Here is a 21,459-nt window from a genome sequence, read left to right on the forward strand (position 1 = left end):
AGTAGATGAAAAGGTTAGTGGACTATTCTCAAAAATCTTGTTTTACGTGAGAAACCATCAAATTATGAATTGCAATTAGTGTATTTTCGTTACTTTTCAAGGGTAGGCTCTCCTATACCTTATCTAAACAATTTTTCAAAATAAACCACAATTACTTTGTTTTCCTCTCTACACTAACTTGTCCTTTGCCTCTTGAGCGATTGTCTTTTTTAGATTCACCTGAATTTCTTTAGGTTCAAGCGGACTTCACCTGGCAGTCCCTCTCGGTTCTCCCTCTTCTCTGAACTGCTAATGGCCTAATTTAGCAATTACATTGCTTTGTTCATTCCATGTATAGCAAAAATTCTACAGAACACATGCAAGCATTCATTCAAGTATATGTTAATTTGTTCATGGGTCGACCCCAAAGTCTATTCTCTATCGCTGAAGCATGGAAGACAAATACCCTTCGCTTCTTCAGAGGCATAACACGTGCACTTCTCTTGTCATGGGGACAGGCATGTGCTGGTGGAGGTCAAAGAAACAGGAACACAAGTGAAATCGAGGTGAGTGTCAGGTAAGGACCAAAGCACCACGCCTACCTCATCTTTGCCCACAGAACACCCATTCTTCCCGTGTCCTGTTTCTCAGGACGTATCCGGGGCGGATAAGAAGTCACCCGTGGGGAGGCAGTGAATGAACTCCTCCGCAGGGGCCCATGCCCGGGAGAGGGGCGGGGAAGGATGATGGGGCGACTCGTGCCCGGAGGGGGCAAGGAGGGGCCCAGGTGTCCCGCTCCCGCGCGACCGCGCGCGCCTGCGCGAGCCATCCTGGCGTCGCACCCGTGAGCGCAGCATCTCGAAGCCCGCGAGTCCCAGCGCTAGGGAGGGAGGAGGGGCGGCCGGCCCCCCGCCCCCGCGCGCGGCCACGTGACGCCGGCGGAGGAGATTGGAGGGGCAGCGGCGCGAGGCGGCAGACTGGTGCAGCGCACTGTGCTGGCGGCTGGGCCTCCACCACCTCCTCCTCCTTCTCCCGGGAACCTTGACGACGCCTTCTGCTCGGCGCTGCTCGTAGACGCCGCTGCCGCCGCATCCCCGCCGCCGCGGCGCCTCGAGGAGGAGGAGAAGCAGCAGCCGGGCCGCCGCCGTTAGAGGGGTCCCCGGCCGCCGCTCGCCCGGTCGGCCGCCACCGCCTCCGGGATCAGCCCTCTCTCGGGGTCTCCTCTTTCTCTTGCCGCCAGCGCCCGCTCATCGCCGCGATGGGGCTCCTGGACTCGGAGCCGGGTAGTGTCCTAAACGTAGTGTCCACGGCACTCAACGACACGGTGGAGTTCTACCGCTGGACTTGGTCCATCGCAGGTAAAGTCACTGACTTCCCCATCCTCGCTGGGTCCCCCGTGGGGGTCACCGACCCCTGGTCTCGGAGCGCCCGGGCCGGGCCCCACAGGCCCCCGCGCCCTGTGGCTTTCAGATGCTGCAGATCAGCGGAGGGGCCCGCGCGGGCATTGCGGTTGAACACTGGTTAATCTGATCCGAATGTTAAGGCCTCCCCTCCCCCGACACTCGCAGGTTTTTCCTCTGAGCTGTCTCCATCTCTCGTCAGCTCTGGGATGCGGGAGCTGACATATCAGATGGAGCCTGTACAGCCAAGAGCTCCTCGCAGGAGCCGCCCCACCCTCTGCTCCCACATCTCCCGAGCTTGCTTCACAGTTCTTCCCCGTGCACAAGATTCCTTTTAACATTTAGTCCTATTTTGTGTGGAGAGCGGGCTGGGGAGGAGGGAGGGCGTCAGGGGCAGCTGAAGGTACAGGAGGCTTCTTCAGCCTCCTGGTTGCTTTGACACAACCCTGCTAATCTTTTCTTCTATCTAGCTCCTTCATCTATAGTATAATTTGGACTGAAAAGTAAAATAACATTGTTTGGCTCCTTGAACCTTGAAGAATTGTTAGTTTCCGAGGCATTTTCAACAGCAAATATGTTTGCAGTGATTGTCTGTAATGGCTTTGCGCACTGCAGTGCAGTCAGAGGGAGGGGGAGGCCAAAACACCGGGTAAGAAATCAGTCTTTAGGAAGGGGGTCTCTACAGCAACACCTAGAGGTTGTCCCAGATGCCTACATACATACAGTTCTTAAATCAGCAAACTTTTCTTTAGCTGTTGCAGTTAATTTGGCAGGGCTGTCAATTGTTTGCTTTATACAGGTTTCCTAGCGCCCAGTTGTGATATTGTATTTTTGCATTTTACCGTTTATTTCTTCATTTGCTTCGCTGCTTTTGATTTTAAAACATTTAAAAGTTTTTGAAATCTAAAATAAGGTTTAAAGGATTTCAGAAATGATTTTACGATGTGAATTTTTCTGATCCTTTTGCAGTATCACACTGCATCCTATCAGTGAAGGATATTAACGTTCCATCTTATGACTGCCTTCCCTACTTCGAAATGAAAATGTATTCCTGTAGTTTTTGTGTTTATTGTTCAATTAGACAGTGGTTTACAGCATACGTGTAGTCCGATACATAGGGCTTATGTTGTGGGAAAAACGTTTGCTGGAATTATTTTTGTGTGAGACAACATTATTATTTGACATTAATACTGCATTCACTTCCTTAGAAAAGTATGTTCTTTTTCAGAAGATCTCAACTTTGACACTGGGAAATAAGCTATTTAATAAGCCTTTACAGCTGAAAATGGTTAAAATGCAGTTTTCAATGGAGTGTTTCTTCAGGTTTTTTTTGTTGTTGTTTTTTCTCTGTGCTGTGACACTAATGTTACACTACCTGCAAAAACTGTTAAAGATGTGCTCTTCCCTTCCTGTCTGTGACTTCGGTGCTTTAAACATTGCATCAGGGCTTCCCATTACACAATTGTATAGAGCTGAACATCAGACAAGTTCTTTAGCAGGTAATTGCACTTGGCATACCTTGGAGTTAGACACTGTCGAGATCCTCCAGTCTCCATATAGCCACAGCCACACCCAGGAGTTCTCAGTCCTGTCATTCATATCCTATCTCGGAGCTTTCCCATCTCTTGAGTCTCAGAAGGAAAAATCGAGGGCAAAGGTAGAATACACCTTTCTGTGATGGTGAATTCCTTCCTAATGATGTTTGTGTAAAACACACACACACACACACACACACAAATGAAACCGGACATTTTGTTCAGTTGCCGCATGTGAAGCTTGCTACTAGATTTTGAAGGGCATATAGAATAATATCGTGGGCCAAGCCTGAGAAGTGAGAGTAGCCCTAGAACACAAGTGACCTCTCACTAGCAGGCCCAAGGAAGGTATTTGCCTGTGCTTTGACTATCCACTTACGAAACCTGAGACTGCTTCCTTGCTTTCTGTAATGAGCTACCTTGTGTAGGCAGATGGTATTTCTTAACCAACAGAGAGGCTTAGTGGATATAGTCTGTTCTGCTGTACTGCTGTGTAAGGAGGAGTATTTTTGAGGTCCAGGCCGAGTAGACCTGAAGTCTGGTGTCCATTTACGTTTACTCTCCTTCATTCTATGCAACTCGTGTTCCCCCTTTTTTTTGGGGGGGGGGGACTCACTGACTCTGCTCTGATTCCACCTCTCAGCATAATTTGATGAATATCTGGGTGGGGGATATCAAAGTGGAAAAGTAGCTTATTAGATGAGGTTAAACAAAAGTTGGTGAGTCAGATGTTTGGAAAGAAGGGGAAACAAAAATGGGCGGGAGAGAAAGATGGTCTTGAGAAATAGTGATGAGTGTGGTGAAAGGATGCTAATTATTGAGGGAGAGCAAGAAATGAGGTAGGCTCCTTATCCTTGGCTGCTCTCATTCCTAGTGCTGTAGTTACATGCTTCTTTCATTCTTTTATTAATTCATCAAATGCCACTTTGTGCTATTATATCAAATGGTGTTTTAAATATCCAAATATACCCAAAACAATGTCTGAAAACTGGGCTTTTCAAAGGCACATATGTAGCAAATACAAAATATGGTCCATAATGTGTTAACAACAAAAATGTTACTTTTGCTATAGTATTAACACTTTGTACATTGGAATTGAAACTTTGAAAGAACTGTACTTTTAGAAAAACAACAAGTATAATTTTTATTTCTCTATATTTGTAGACATTTTGAATGAGGAGATTAGCGTTGGTTTATATTAAAGTATAGGCTGGTGTAGGACTTTATACCAGTTGTTAGTAGGTATTCCATGTCATCATGTTAGTTTTTTTCTTCTATTCTTTCACTTCATAAGTACATTTAAATTATTAAGATTGGAGTCCTAGGCTCAAAGTATATATGTAATAAAAGTTGTATATACATTTTTAAAACTGATGAATCTAAATATTCCCCAATCTATGAATACCCAACTTATCGACATTATTCATTTATTCATGCTTTTAATAAATGTTTAATAGCTTTTTGCATACCTGACATTTAGCCTATAAACACCCTAGAGAGTTAGTAGGATGCTTACAGTAAAGCCAGGTGTCTCCTGTGAGGCCATATATCTTTTGAACATTTGTTGCTAAATAGCTGTTGTTCACAGGATATGAATGCTGTTGGTTGAGAGCGGTAATGGTTGGCATTGGCCCTCTTTTCACAGGTACAGTACCCCATATTTTGGTGAAAAAAAGTGTCCACTTGGTAGTTGCAGTTAGAGCTTGACTTGCTGGGTCCTTGAATTCACTTTGGAGGGGTCAGAAAGGAGAAGGGATGAGTGGTACAGGAAGAGGGAGGAGAGCTGTAGGATGACGAAATGTGGAAGCCAGGCTTTTGATACCATTCATTCTTTCAAAGTATTTACTTGCCATGTACAGACACAGTTCTAGGCTCTGGGGAGGGAAGGAGGACACTTGGTCACTGCCCTCATGCAGCTTGCAAAGTCTAGGGGGTCACTGTCATTCCCGTTTCCTTGATATCGTGGTCTGGAGGCAGTGTGATGTGTCAGACTCAGGCCTAGCTAGGTCCTAGGGAAGAACAGATAAGTCCTTCCCTGCTCTTCTCATCTCTACTTCTCCTACCTGAAAGGAATATACAAGTTGTTTTTAGAATATTTTAGCTGCTTCACCACAGTTTACTTCCCTCTGCCCTTGAATGAGGAGTTGATGTGACTACTGTCAGAGTATTTGGAGAGGGAAACTAGGACACAAGGTGTCAAAGGCAAGGGGAACAGCTTGACTGAAAACCGTGGAAACTGGGAAGGTGCTTAAGGGCCAGGCCAGTGGGTCATCCAGGTTTGATGAAGCTGGGGGCTAGTGGGAGGGGATGTTTAACTCAGCTCCAATAAGCTGAAGTAAAAGCAAGTTTGTCTTAGGGATTGCTAGGCCCCAGAGGAGCATGTGTGTTAAATATTGTACAGTATGCTTACATTAATTTTATTTGTCACAGTTAATGTTTAGTTTTTCATCTATGTTATTATCTAAAGTAGGTTTCTTTGTTTGGATTAGCCTGGTAAGGCAGTTTTCTTTGAATGTTTCTTTGAAAAAAGACATTCTGATTCCAAGTTGTAGGCAGCTAATTAAAAAAAAATATGAAACATCACCAGCTCCTAACACGGGATCTTCCTTGGTCACTGTTTTCAGTGAGGTCCTAATTATCCTTTACTCATAAGCTCCCTGAAGCCTCTGGGAGGTCCATGGCAATTTATGGTTTTTTGTTTTGGTTTGGTTTTTATTGTCTTTTCCTTCACCCCAATCTGATTTTTGGTGGTTGACTGCTAGACTTTTAATAGCTAATGCTCTTGTCCATTCCCCAATGATAGCATACAGTAAAACATCCTATTGCAGGTAGAATTCCAGGAGGGTAAACAATGCAGATTCTAAAACTGGTGTCAGGACACAGTTTTAACTGTTCTAACTTAGATTCTTTGGCTTAGGAAGACAAAATTTTAAGAATTATGCAGATAATTATATCAGTTGGCACTTTTGTAATCTTAAGAGCCACAGAGCACTTGGTCATCCTTTAAAAATTCAATTTGTTTTCTTATTTTTCTCTCAAGTCCTGTGGATAATGTCACCTGTAAATGATTTAACATTATTAACATAAGTGTATTTCATTTATTGAGCCACTTACTATTACGAATTAGGCATATGTTAGCACACCAAAATGAGTAGTGTAACAGAGTCCATCTTTTTTCACTTTAGATGGCTTTTTTTCCTCTTCATTATCAGGACATTTTGCCTGTTAACAAAAGAAGGTGCTATTGTTTTATTTTCCATTAGAATATATTTTTTTAAATCATATGAGTTTGGATTTCAGAAAGGAGAGGGGAGGAAACACATGGCCTTTTAAAGCTAAGGTCCACATTAACTTTCTAGCTTGATCCTTCAGTATTCCCCTTCCCAAAGACCTGCAGCTCTAGGCAGCTGGGATAACTCACTGACCCTTGAGTAAAATGTATACGTGTCCACCCTTATGTTTCTCATCCCACCATTCCCCTTGCCTTTACCCACCTTTTCCCTGTTTACTTCTCCCGATACCTTTTACCAGAACCCAGTACAGTAGTCCTCCTTTGCAAAGCCTTTCTTGTTCATGGTACCCTGGAGCAAGTTGTTGTCTCACAGGAGCTCATTGTCTTTAGCAATTACTCATGTATTTCCTGTGCCATTCCTTCTATGACCCTAGTCTCAAACTGTTTAAACTTTCATTGTTATTTACCACTTCACTCATTTGTATTTTTCTCTCCAACACGAGATGATCATATATATTTGCTGATTTGATATGTATCAGGAGATGACGCTCTTAATCTAGCATAATTTTGAATCTTGATATATTGTGGTTGCTAAATATAAATAAGGCTTTAGACCACACTAAATTACAGAAAGTTTTTGTTTTTGTTTTTAATAGAGAGGGGATTTCACCATGTTGCCCTGGCTGCTCTTAAACTCCTGGTGTCGTGTTATCTGCCCACCTCAGCCCCTCAAAGTGCTGGGATTACAGGCACGAGCCACTGTGCCCCAGCCAGAGAGTTTTTTAAAAGAATGATATTTTTTATCAGTTGGTCATTAATTCAGTTGCTGTTAACTAAAGTTAATGAATAAATCAGGCCATTAAGTCATTTAGTAGCACAAAACAGATAAGAAATGAAGAGTTCAAGACATATAAAATCAGATATGATTGTTTTCTTCATTGTCTATGCGGAAGCATTGCCTTGTGTGGAAGTGAGGAGGGCAGTGTGATATAGTGAATGGGAACAATTCTGGACTGGGATTTAGATGACCTAGGTTTTAGCCCTGGTCTGCTGCTGATTTGCTGTGAGAGTTTGGACAAGTTCCTTTGCCTTCCCAATTCTCAGCATTGTTCACCCATAAATTAAGAGGGTTAAATTAGGTAATCTGTAAGGTTCTACCTGACTCTCAAAGTCTAGATACAGATGTCACTTTCTTCCTTCTTGGAATAGGTAAAGCAGTTTCAAATAAACATACGTTTATCAGGGATTCAGAAGCCTCATTCTTTGTAGTAAATAAAATATTTTCCAGCAAAACTGTTATCAACACTGCCTAAATAGTACAAATAACAGATTCTTATTTAGTCCTTTTTACTTTTTAAAATTTGCTTTATAAGAAATAGCTAGAGGAATAGAGAAACAAAAGTATACAGATATATAAGCATCTGTTTTGAAATAACATTGCTTTTGTTGCTATAACACTATACCTATTTAATTATCTAGACTCTTTGAATAAACAAGAGCCAACTATTTATCAAAAACAGCAATAATATTAAAGAATAAAATTATCTCAATTATATATTACAATTTTTTTGTGATACTCAGCTTTTGAGGATGGCATATTATGTCGTTTTAGGCAAGTTATTCATGATTCTTTGGGTCTCTTATTTCTACCTGTACCATGAGAGGATTGAACTACATAACCTTTAAGGCTTACTTTATTGAATCCTTATAACAGCTCCTAAAACAGCAGCCTAGATATCAGTCTAAATTCAGTCTTCATATTTTTCCAATAGAAAATATGAAATTTTAACATACATCATTGCAAATGATTTTCTATTATAAACACTTTATATATGAGCATTTTTTACTTAAGTTTGGAAGTATGGCTTAAGATTTTTGTGAAACTGATAAAAATATATAGGTCTTACAGAAGAGAAAACAAAAGAAACTAAGTGGTTTTGGTATCACTATGTTCATTAATCAAAATACAAAGTTTTAAAATCTTACATATTTTTCTTCATGAAATATTATTTGTAAACAAATACCTTAGTATGATGTCTTATTTATGATTATATTGTATTAGAGTAAAATTTTTGGAATTTGAAAGACAATTGCATTAATCCATTGAGGGAATCAGTTACTCACTGTCAGGTATAATCACATAAAAGCATTTGTGATTTTGAACTGCAGAATTCCAAGGAGCAAACTTTTCTGTTTTCATTTTTCTTCACTTATCAAACAAAAACTTGAGCACAGATGTGTGTTTTTAACTAATTTTATATATTTTTTCACACTCATGTACATAGCAGCATTATTCACAGTAGTTAAGAGTTGGAAACGACCCAGATGTCCATTGATGGATAAATGGATAAACACAATGTGGTATATACATACAATGGAATATTATTCAGCCTTAAAAAGGAAAGAAATTCTGACATGTGCTACAACATAGTTGAACCTTGTATACTAAGTGAAATAGTCCAGTCACAAAAAGATAATTATGTATGTGGCATTATGGTTCCACTTGTATGGACCCTCTAAAGTAGTCAAATTCAGGCTGGGCCCACTGGCTCATGCCTATTACCCTAGCACTTTGGGAGGTGGAGGCTCAAGGATCACTTGAGCCCAGGAGTTCAAGACCAACATGGGCAACAAAATTAAAAATTAGCCGGGCTTGGTGCCATATGCCTCTAGTCTCAGCTATTGAGAAGGCTGAGGGAGGAGGATCACTTGAACCTGAGAGGTGAAGGCTTCAGTGAACCATAATTGTGCCACTGCACTCCAGCCTGGGTGACAGAGTAAGATCCTGGCCCAATAAATAAATAAATAAATAAATAATAAATAAATAAAGTAGTCAAATTAATAGAAACAGAGAATAGAAAGAGTTTGTTAGGGCCTGGGGAGAAGGAGAACTGAAGACTTGTTTAATGGGTATAAAGTTTCAGTTTTTCAAGATAGAAAAGGTCCAGAGATTCACAACAATGTAGATATGCTTAATGCTACTGGAGTGTACACTTAAAAATGATTAAGATGGTATATTTTATGTTATGTGCTTTTTTTAACCACAATGCAAGAATTTCATATGTTGTAAAATTAATACATTAGCACCTGTAGAAATGATCTCTTCAGTGCTCAATGGTAAAACAGTCAATTCTTCTTTATTTTTTCAGGTTAAAGTAAAATGACTTTATAAAGAGACTATATAGCTGTTGGCTTAAAAAAATCCAAGTGGCTAGAAAGTAGCAAATAACAAGAAAGAAAACTTTAGCTTTGTGTTTTGCTTTATAGTTTTGCCAAGAACTTCACAATAACTCTGGGAGATAGGCCTTGAAGGCATTTTTCCATATATTTAGAAGTCCTTGAGATTTACAGAAGTTAAGTAACTTTTGTAGGTGGTCATTATAGTGCAAATGAGTGTGCACTGGTTGTTTTGTCCCTAGCCAAGTGCCCTTGTCTTCCCATCACACTAGCCAAGCAAGAAAGAAATAACCAGGCCTGTAATCTATGTTTCTCTTTTATTTTACCTTTTTTTTTTTTTTTTTTACTGTTATCTACAAAGTATCACTGTTTAGAATACTAAATCTGAACACAGTCATAATATTACCAGAGATCATCTAAAGAAAGACATCTAAATATTCAAAGGTGCTATAAAGGCTGGTGTATGAGATTAAACTACAAAGTGGTATTTATTCATATACTATATACATACACAAATATGTGAATATATGTAGAATACAAAATGTGATATTTAGCCTGAGAAGATGGTTAACTTCCATATGATGGCGTAGGATTGTTTAAAAAAAGTGTATTCAAAGTGAATTACGAAAGTATTTGCCAAATTGCGTAATACAAGAGCTAGAAACTTGTTAGTGAAAGGATAATGAAATTCATTCAGGACTAACAGTATTTTACCCAGTGACTATTCACCTTATAGAACTGTTAGAGTCAAGGGAAGCTTTTGGCTAAAGTTCCCATTAACTCACACACTCTAATGGTATCTTCCATCTTTTTTCCTAAAAGGAAACACCATTTCAATTTTCTTAAAGCTTTGAGTTCATTGGCAGCCCTGGGTGGATGGTTGAACTTGGAACTCCCAGGTTAAGTTTTAGGACTACTTTTTCTGAGAAGCCTAGCAAAATTTGGAAAGAGGGAGAGAAGGAAACTACTTGTATTCTGATCTTGGCTTCCAGGAAATGAGGCAGCATTCTTCAGCTCTCTCTCGAGATATATTTTCCCCCTTGAAATTGTCTCCTTTTCCCTTATGAACTGGCTTTTATGAATAGGCCATTTTCTGAAGTCATGAATTTAGACGTCATCTGCACTTGGGTGTGGTGGCTCACGCCTGTAATCCTAGCACTTTGGGAGGCCGAGGCGAGTGAATCATTTGAGGTCAGGAGTTTGAAACCAGATATCATCTGCACATGATGAAACTCACTACCATTTCTTGAGCATTTAGTATAGGACCATTTTAAGATGCTGTAGTACTGCATTTTATATACCTTATATTTAATCTTCAGATCATCTCTATAAGTTAGATATTATTTAACCATCTGTAGATGAAGAAATAGACTCAAAGCTACATAGCTAGAAAGTAACAGAACTGGAATAGGATCAAGATCTTTCTCCTTCCCAACAGTGACCTTTTTATAATGCAGCATAACCTACTTACTTATTCAATAAATACCATTTTATTGCCCAGTAATAACAGTGAACATTTATTGGATTCTCACTAAGTGTCAGGCACTGTGTCCAGTGCTTTATATGTATTATCACATTTAGTCCTCATATTCCTTTGGGCTAGGTACTGTTATTATCCCCATTTTCCAGGTGAGTAAACTGACTTTCCCTGAACCTGATTCATCTAATACTAACCCTGTCAAATTAAATCCCAGTATAACCAGCCTTCAGCTTGAATCACACATTGATTTTCTCGTCTGTGTTACTGTCTTTTCTTCTTTACAGCTTCTGAATCTGTTCTTATTTTTTGCTTGCTCTAGGAAATTTTGTAATTTCTCTCACTTTCTACCATTATTATGATCTCTATTCAGGCAAACTTGCAATGAAAATTCTTTTTTCCTCTGCTTTTTGACTCTGTCCTGCATTCTTTCAGGCTCTTGGGTAACTGTTATAGAACTGAGTTAGAGGAAACATCTTGTTTTAACCCTGTGCTGAATGACTCTCAGGGCATCTGCTCTCTCATACCTTGAGACATTGCAGCTTTCCCCTCTTTTGCTGGTGAAGGTCTCTGTTCCCTCCTGTGTGCCCATCACATTCTAACTTCTTCGCCACTTTTTAGCCCAGCCTCTGCCTTGTCTTCCCCTGCATTCTGCAAAAGCTACCCTTTCCTCCCATTCATCCAGGTGCTCTTCCAAACTCAAAACTTCCATCCTCTTTTTTGAGTACATAGGGGTTAGAACAGAAATTTTCCCTGCTAATCATGCTGACTAAACAGGAAACTGATCATACTGTTCTTCACCTGCCACCTTCAGAATCTGCTTATTTCTAGAGTGTATCTCAGAGTATTCATTACCTGCCTCATTTGTCCAGTTGTATTTGAAAGGCCCTTCTCTTCTAGTTCTGCCTTTTTCACCTCAATGATAGACATGGCTTGAGGAATCTATTAAGCATCACAGTTTAGATTTGAGCCTAGGAGACGCCTTTAAGGTATATATAGTTTACTCCCTTTGTTAGAGATAAGCTCTTTCCCAGACCCTTCTTGACAGCCGTTATCTACAGTTTTCATTGAAAATTTCTTTTAACAAATGTTTTGAAGACTCTTACATACCTGGCATTGTTACAGAGATACAGCAAGGAATAAGGGCTGTAGCATTGGCCCTCCTGACATTTGTAAGAAATGGAGGAAGACATTGACTATTTCCTTAAGAAAGAGACTACAGTTACCCTTTGGGGTACTTGGCAGTGTACAGGGTGACATACTAATAGGTGACCTTTGTTTGTAATCAGTAAAGGCAAATAGATTTTTAATAATATCACTTAGTATATTAGTGGTGATTAGTAGCCAGATGTTTAAAAAAAAGGAGTTAATTTGCAACTGTTGGTTTTAACAAATTAAAGGATGGATAGTTTTAGGGAACAATATAGTATAGACTTCTTGGTGTCTTGAATATACTCCTGAAGCTGCTCAATATTTAGCGATTGTTAGACTTGTGTTCTTCTTTTGTTTATGGTAGATTAAACAAATATAGATGGTTTTAGAAGATGAGGCAGTTGCTGATTTATTCAGATAGAATCTAGGAAGAAATCAAGCCAACTTTATTTTGTGACTTAATTACTTGTTAAAGTAGGCTCACATTTCTGAGTAGACCAGAGCAGTGCTCCTTAGACTTTAATGTGTTAAGTCACTGTGGAATCTTATTAAAATGCAGATTCTGATTTAGTAGTTCTGGGGTGAGGCCTGAGATTCTACATTTCTTGTAAGGTTCCAGGTGATGCTTTTCTGCTGGTGCATGGACTCTACTTTGAATAACAAGGGAATGGAGTATTCCTAATTTGTTTTGCAATCTACTACTATGTACTGTTATGGAAAAAGAAGAATTTTTAAATGTGCTTAAGTTATTAATGTAAATATCAAATGATAGCATGTATTTTATAGAAGATTTAATTATTTTTTATCCTAACAGGAATTTTGTATGTCTTCTAGAACCATATTATGTTGATCAGTAACTGTTGCTCATTTTACCTGAATCAAAAGGGACAATGATTTGGTTAATCTTATTATCACCTTCACTTTACATATGAGAAAATAGTGGCTCTGAGTTTCAGGTTCATAGTCATGGGGCTAGAAAATAAATGAGAGCTAGAATTTAGGTTTTTAATTCATGTCTTGTCCCTCTCCCTGTGTCAAGCTGCCTCTGCTCCATGTGACTCCCCTTGCCATCATCTAAGATGATTTCCTACTGTTTTCTTGTATACCTTTTATTTAATTCTTCTAGGGGTTTGGATGTTCTAAACATTTTTTAAGTACTATTTTTTCTTTTGGGAGATTATAGTAAAACTTTACCAACTTAGATTACTTGGGGAAGATAGTTCATTCTGACTGGTGGAGCTCCTGAGTTGCAAAAAGCTTTAAAAGAAATTAGAAAAAAAATAGGTTTATTAGAGGTTTTTAAGGTAGTTGCTTTAATAAAAATACTGATAATTTGTTGTATTAATTATAGTTGTTTATATATTAAGTAGAAGTTACCTGAGTTAGTTGAAAACTATTAGATTACAGGCATTTTATTATTTATTAAAATCTGGTTTATATTGTCATGAAAAAGAGTTTTTAAAAATTAGCCTGTCTGAACAATTTTAAATCAGAGTGAGAATTTTTATGTATTTTGTCTCCTAAACAAATAAATACAGAATTACAAAATGTCTTCTGAGTCTGTCATAAAACGTTTTTTTCTTCTCAGTATACACTCTTCTAAGTTTAATTATTCATGGTAATTTTTATTTAATTTGGTTTAACTCTTCTCTTTGAAGACAGAGGAGGATTTAGTGGTTGATCAGTGTCAATAACAATGAAATGCCAAAAATTATTGAACTCTTGACGGTGTGTCAGATGCTGTATACATATTATTTTATTCCTCACAACAGCCCTACTATCATCTATAAGGCCAGGGGCACTAAGTAACTTCTTGGGTTTATTCAGCTGGTAAGTGAGGAGTCTAATGCTTGTAAGTCTGATTTGAGAGTCCATATTCAGAATATAGGTTGAGAAGAAAAATCCTGGAAGACATTGAGGGGCTTCACTTTTAAGGGGTAGGGCCCAGTTTATCTCTGACATGAGACACACTGTGAAGATGTAAAGTTGGGAGAGAATAGGCTGCAGCAGAAGGGAATGCGTGACGTCGTGGCGTCCATGTGTGCTAGGAACCTTCACATACTTTGGTTTGTTTAGTTATCACATATTAACCCTATGAAGTAACTATTTCCTCATTAAAAAAAAAAAAAGGCAACAACAGTTGGTTCTCCAGCTGTAGATTATGTTCCGCACCCTTTCCTTTTGGAAATTTCTTGGTCTCTGTGACATGGTTTTCTCTTCTCCTGCCTCTCTGGCTTACTTGCTGCCATTTCACCCACTCATCTTCAACTGTCCTTAGAGTCATTCCTTTTTCATGTTATTCTCTCACTCTACATGCTCCTTCCCTTGTAACCTCAAACTCTGGTGTGATTGTCATCGTCCAGTGACCCCTCTGTGTGTCCACAGCCCTGGCAGTTCCTCCGCAGCACCAGAGGCTACTGGATGCCTCTACCTAGCTGTCCCACAAGTAGCTCAGATGCAAGATGTTTAATATTCACCTGATCGGTTTCTCCCAGATCTTCTGCTCTTCCTTTACTCTGTTCTGGATCATGACTTCACTATCTGTGTTGCCGGATAGCCCAGAAATCTGGGAGTAATCCTGGACTTTTCTTTGACTCTCCTCTCTCAGTGAATCCACAACAGTCGTGGAGTCTGTAGATTTCACCCCTGAAACTTTCATACCTACCTATCCTGTTCATTGCCGGCACAGCTCCCTGACCCCGATTTCCATCATCTCTTGCATTCTAGTGGTCTCCAAGTCTGCCTGCCTGTCAGAATCACCTGGGGAAGCTCAGATCATAGTGTCCAGTCCCACCCGCAGAGATTTTGATTCAGTAGGTCTGGGGTAGGACCTGGGAATCTATAATTTTAACAAGCACATGATTCTTACATGGGTAGTCTAGCAGTAGACAAGTGTTGAGAACCACTGATACAGCTGGTTTTCCTGCCTCTTGACATATCCCCTTCCCCTCAGTCCACACCCCACTGCCTCTACCATGATCTTTTAAAAGCCAAAACCAGCTGTGTGTGGTGGCTCATGACTGGAATCCCAGCACTTTGGGAGGCTGAGGTAGGTGGGTTGCTTGAGCTCAGGGGTTCAAGACCAACCTGGGCAACATGGCAAAACCTTGTCTTTACAAAAAACACAAAAATTAGCTGGGTATGTTGGCATGCACCTGTAGTCCCAGCTATTTGGGTGGCTAAGGCACCAGAATCACTTAAGCCCTAGAGGTGGAGGCTGCAATGAGCTGAGATAATGCCACTGCATTCTAGCCTGGGCAACAGAGCCAGACCCAGTCTCAAAACAAACAAACAAACAACAACAAAACAAATATTTCTTCATTATCTGCATGATAAATTCCAGCATCCTCAGTGTAGTTTGTAAGACCACTTAAGGGATCATCACAGTCATTTCCTGCCCTCTTCCTTTGTATATATCCTCTCCATCAGGTCTGCTTAGTTTCCAAATTGTTTTATTTCTTGCTTCTGGGCTCTTTATACATTCGGTTCTTTCAGGGTATTCAGATATTCTCATTTGCATATCTCTTGTCATTGTGCTAAGGGAACTTTTATAGGTCTTTCTAATTCTGCACCCTGAAAAAAGACTTTTCTCCCTGTCTACTTGGCAAATTCCTCTTCTTTGAAAAAAAAGTTCAGATGTCTGTGTTTAAACCCTGCCTTCTCCCCTTTTCTGTTCTACCACTGTACATAAGACAGTCCTCTGACATTACACTCATCACACTGCATAGCAGTTGAATTCTCATATCTGTCTCTTCCTCTACTAGTTGAGCACTGAGAGGTCAGGGACCAAGTGATCTGGCCAAAATCACTTCGCTCCAAAGGAGGAGTATCTGACTTCAGAGTCTGTTCTGTCTATTCCATCATGCTATGTGATCTTTTTTTTTTTTGAGGCGGAGTCTCGCTCTGTCGCCCGGACTGGAGTGCAGTGGCCGGATCTCAGCTCACTGCAAGCTCCGCCTCCCGGGTTCATGCCATTCTCCTGCCTCAGCCTCCCGAGTAGCTGGGACTACAGGCGCCCGCCACCTCGCCCGGCTAGTTTTTGTATTTTTAGTAGAGACGGGGTTTCACCATGTTAGCCAGGATGGTCTCGATCTCCTGACCTCGTGATCCGCCCGTCTCGGCCTCCCAAAGTGCTGGGATTACAGGCTTGAGCCACCGCGCCCGGCCCATGCTATGTGATCTTAAGATAAAAATCAGATTAAGAATAAAAACTTATTGGTGGAAGGTATTCAAGGGAAACCCCATTTCAGGTAGACCTCTCATTTTTCTTTTCTTTTTTTTTTTTTGGAGAAGGAGTCTCTCTCTCTCTGTCACCCAGGCTGGAGGGCAGTGGCGTGATCGTAGCTCACTCCAACCTCCGCCTCCCGGGTTCAAGTGATTCTCCTGCCTCAGCCTCCCGAGTAGCTGGGATTACAGGTGCATGCCACTACGCCCAGCTAATTTTTTTTTGTATTTTTAGTAGAGACAGGGTTTTACCATGTTGGACAGGCTAGTCTTGAATTTCTGACCTCAAGTGATCCTCCTGCCTCGGCCTCCCAAAGTACTGGGATTGCAGGCATGAGCCACTGCACCCGGCCCCCTCATTTTTTATAAAGGAATAATATGCAAATAGTAAAATTGACTCCTTTTACTGAACAGTTTTTGAATTTTGACAAACATGCATAGTTATATAATTATTATGTAGCCTTTTAATAAAGATAAAATTGTATGATTGCTGACCACATTAAACAAATCAGTCCCACTTGGCAGAAGCTTTAGAAATCAGTCTCAAAATACTTTCATTACAAGCTATTTTTTAATGCTCTAAGGGTCTGCAAAGGTTAAAATGTAAAATCATAGATTCCCAGGTCCTACCCCAGACCTACTGGATCAAAATCTCTGCAGGTGGGACTGGACACTATGATCTGAGCTCCCTCGGGTGATTCTGACAGGCAGGCAGACTTGGAGACCACTAGAATGCAAGAAATGATGGAAACCTGGGTCAGGGAGCTGTGCTGGCAATGAACAGGATAGGGAGATAGTAATTCTCATTTTTAAAATAAAGACTTTTGCTCCTGAGCTCAATTTGCTATAATATTTGGCTTTAGGTTTGCTTAAATTTCATTCAAAACTAGGATGGGAAACCCATTACCAAAGGAGACAGCTCCTTCTGTGTACAAAAGGGAAAGACCCACTGGTCAGAAATTTCCTAAATTGAAGTGAAATTTCTTTCCTATAACTTACCTTGGTACTAATTCTACTCTCTGAAAATGGAGATTAAATCTGATTTCTCATAAGTTCTCTTAGTATTTGCTGAGGCCTCTTTGTCTTTTCCAGGCTTTAGTCTTTAGTCTTTTTCCCTTATTCGGTGTCATGGCTTTGAAGTATTCATGATCCAGGTCTGCCAGATGCAGCACCTAATGACGGTACGACTTGGCTTCTTTGAGTAACTCTTGTCATTCTTTCTATTGAAGGAACTTTTGAAAGTCTCTCTTATTTTCTTTCCCTTGAAAGAACAATCTTAAAATATAGCATTTGTGGCCGGGCGCCGTGGCTCAAGCCTATAATCCCAGCACTTTGGGAGGCTGAGACGGGCGGATCACAAGGTCAGGAGATCGAGACCATCTTGGCTAACACGGTGAAACCCAGTCTCTACTAAAAAAGTACAAAAAACTAGCTGGGCGAGGTGGAGGGCGCCTGTAGTCCCAGCTACTCAGGAGGCTGAGGCAGGAGAATGGCGTAAACCCGGGAGGCGGAGCTTGCAGTGAGCTGAGATCCGGCCACTGCACCACTCCAGCCTGGGCGACAGAGCGAGAGTCCGTTGTACCTATAATTCAGAAAAAAGCGATGGGAAATTTTCTTCCTTAAGATTAAAGTACATGGTGATTGAGTCGTGCCTACAACAGCTGCTAGGTTAAATGAGGCTTTTGCTTTACCTGCAGTGGCAAGTGTCTTGACCTCTGAATCTCATTTTTAAGATAAAGGGATCATTTCTAAATCTAAAATTGTATGATTCTCTTTTAGATAAAGGTTTACCTGACAACATGAAAGACTTAAAATTGTTAATAAATAGGCTCAAAACAAGAGCAAATTTACTAACACATGAAGGTACAAACATGTTAATAAGCATATTAATAGTATAAAATATGAAAGTAATTTGATAAAACAAGTTGACAAGAGTCCATTTATATTTGTATCATTTTTGTTTCCCCCTCCATCCCACCAAAACTTTCTAAAGAGAAAATTCCAAGAATACTGCATAAAACGTATTTGGATCTTTGTACTATTTGGCGACAGGGTTTGACTTCAGTGGTGGTAAGAGAGGTAGGATTTTAGTAGACGTTTTTCAGTCTTTTTTCCTAATGAATTCATGACGTCGAATCCCACTGATAACTGTGTAGGATTAGGATGTTGACAACATAATAGAAATATATCTCCTGTCACTCTAATATGTATAATCTACGTTTGGATTCAGTACATAGCCCAAATGAATTAGAGGTTTTAATTTAGCTGTAAAATACTAATATATATATTTAAACGTTCGAGTTAATGAAAATATGGATAATTTACTTTAATATATTTAAAGTTTACATAAAATACATGAAGCATTAGTATTCATGATTTTCCTCTACTGTTTTAGTCCCCCAACATTTTTTTGGTTCAAAACTTAGGTGGAAGGAACTGTTAGTAATGGTGAATTTTCATATCATTGTATGGTACTATTGTGACACAGCCCTTTTTAATGGAAAAGGAAACATATGAAAGAAATATAGAATATTTGCATCTCATCAGAAACACTAAGGGAAATATTAATGCAAATACATGCAGAAAGACAAACATAACTTGTATAGTATTATAACATGTAAAGACATGGAGAAATTTCATCCAAATATTATTAAAAGGTTGGGAATTGTTGTGCTGTGGGTTAGGGGTTGATAGTTACTACAGCTTCCATGATAATCCTCGGAGGCTGAATTTTTGAAAGCTCTCTGACCCTTCCGAACTAGAAGGGCTAATTTGAAAAGAGTGTGGTGTAAAATGTGGCCTTTTATAGGCTGAAAACAGGGATTTGTTAAGTGGTTGTTGAATGAATGCATGCCTTGCATTGTTGGGCAAAGAAGTGAGGGCATTGCTTTTTTACCCTGGAGTAAGGAATGAAGTAAAAGGTCGTTGAACTTTATAAAGCACACATATTCACTAAATACTGGGTTGATGAGTTGTTGACTTGAGGATAAAGTTATTAGGCCAACATAGAGGAGGATCTGGGAAAAGCTGTAGGAAGGGTTCTTGGACACTGAGAAAACCTTGAATGTCAACAAATGTACTGTTGGATTTGGCAGAAAGGATAGAGAATAGAGGAATAATGTGAAAACATTATCTGCTCTTTATTTATTCATCAAATATATTTTTAGGTACCTTGATAGGCCTTGCAATACAAGAATGAAAGACCCAGCCCCTCTTTTCAGGGAGAAAACAGTTTAAAAGAAGGTCACTGGACAGTGTAATGAGTGCTGTAATGGAATAGTAACGTGCAGGTGCTTTGGCCATGCAAAATGCGTCCCGTGACCAGTTAAAATTTTCTTGATCCAGTTTTCCTCACCGTTAGTCTATTCTTCCTAATAATTATTTTTAAAAGTAACAATTTTCAGAAGTTAAAAGAAACCTAAATGATCATCTAGTTTGTTACTGCTCAAAAGGGGATGGTCCATGGAATAATGGCATAGCATCAGTTAGAGCTTCCTGGAAAATGCAGTCTTCTTAGAAATGGGCTGCATGGACCGGGCATGGTGGCTCACGACTGTAATCCTAACACTTTGGGAGGCCAAGATGGATGGATTGCTTGAGTTTAGGAGTTTGAGACCAGCCTGGGCAACATGGCAAAATCCTGTCTCTACAAAAAATACAAAAATTAGTAGGATATGTTGGCATGTGCCTGTAGTACCAGTTATTTGGGAGTCTGAGGTGGGAGAATGGCTTGAGCTCAGGAGGCCGAGCCTGCAGTGGACAGAGATCATGCTACTTTACTCCAGCCTAGGCAACAGAACGAGACTCTGTCTCAAAAAAGAAAAAAGAAAAGAAAAGAATGGGCTGCATGTCAGACCCATTTTTACCATGCCCACCCACCCCCCAACCTGGTGATTCATTTTCTCATTGAAACTGGAGAAACACTAATCTAGTTCACCTACTTTCCATCCAGTTTTATAGATGGAGGAAATGAAGACAGACTGTGCACCTAAGGTCCTGTGCACAGTAGCACAGCCAGTGTTAGAACTCAGCCAGTCAGCTGGTCATGGTGGCTTCTTACTAGTGCCTGTTTCCTTCTCTCTTTTGGAAATTCTCTGTTGAATGAAAGAACAATATAGTGCACCACACTTTGTATAAAAAAGAATGAGCATTTTTATTTACTCTTAATTTGTGGCACCAGCAACTCAGGAGGCTGAGGCAGATGGATCACTTGAGCCCTGAAGGTGGAGGTTGCACTGAGCCATGTTTGCACCACTGCGCTCTAGCCTGGACAATAGAATGAGATGCCATCTTTTAAAAATAAATAAATAAACAAATAAATAAATAAATAGAATCCAGTCTACTTACTGGTAGGGTCTTGTGTGCTTTCTCTGATTTCTCTCTTATTTCCTGTTTCTACTCTTCTATTGGCCTCTATTAGTGTTTCATATTGTAAGATCTTCAGCTTCTCACTAATGTCTCTTTCTCTCTCTCCTGTGGTAGTCCTCTCTTTAAATTTCTCTTTTGAATGAGAGTGATACAGTTACAGCATACCACACTACACATCAAAAAGAATGAGCACTTTTATTTACTCTTAATTTCTGGCAGAGTTTTGGATCTGTTTATTTAATTTTTTTTTTTGTACCCGCTACTCAGAACTTTCTTTGAAGTCAATAGGAATTCTGTATGAGATAAGGGTGAAAGATAATCTGTGATGTTAGAAATTAAAATCTCCTCACAAATTTCTTCCTTTGTTACGTGGAGTATGGCATTAATCAGAGTACTTTTGCTCTTTGTGTAAGTCTCATAGGAAAAACAGCACCTGCCTTATAGTTTGTGGAAAAGAACAGGATACCACAGCAACTCCTTCTCTGTGACCTAGAACAGGGAGTTTGTCTAAATGTTTCTTCTATAATATAGGGGGTTTGTCTAAATCTTTTTTTTCTATAATATGGAAAAAGAAATGCCTAAGTAGATGCACACCTCATGTTTTATGGGGGGCCTTTAGCATAGAAAGATATGGTCATAGGATGATAGTTAACATAAAATGATAAAATGCCATTAAGAAAAGTGAACAGTCATTGATAAGTCCTTAGTGGCACAATGCCTTTTTAACAAAAGTCAGCCGGGCCATCTTTTAAGTCATTTCCTCCTTATGAGAGGTTTACTATCTCTCTGTGGTTCAAATATATTGGTTTATTTTTAACTCTGAAATGTGTTTGATTTGAGTGATATAGCTATAATGTCTATGAATAATAGACCTCCCTTTAAAACTATGAAATACAATCAGTTTTTCTGTTTTCC

General features: G+C 39.8%; 1 protein-coding gene across 1 annotated transcript in view; it reads left to right on the forward strand.

The window, feature by feature from the left end:
• Positions 1-924: 924 nt before the first annotated feature.
• Positions 925-21,459, forward strand: part of ELOVL4 (ELOVL fatty acid elongase 4) — a 33,848-nt gene continuing 13,313 nt past the window's right edge. Inside the window, exon 1 of the mRNA XM_033235580.1 lies at positions 925-1,337. Coding sequence (XP_033091471.1) covers positions 1,238-1,337 — 100 coding nt within the window. The 5' untranslated portion in view covers positions 925-1,237. The remainder of the gene's footprint in view (positions 1,338-21,459) is intronic.

Source organism: Trachypithecus francoisi, unplaced genomic scaffold (assembly GCF_009764315.1).
Source record: "Trachypithecus francoisi isolate TF-2019V2 unplaced genomic scaffold, Tfra_2.0 Lachesis_group15, whole genome shotgun sequence".
Classification (NCBI taxonomy): domain Eukaryota; kingdom Metazoa; phylum Chordata; class Mammalia; order Primates; family Cercopithecidae; genus Trachypithecus; species Trachypithecus francoisi.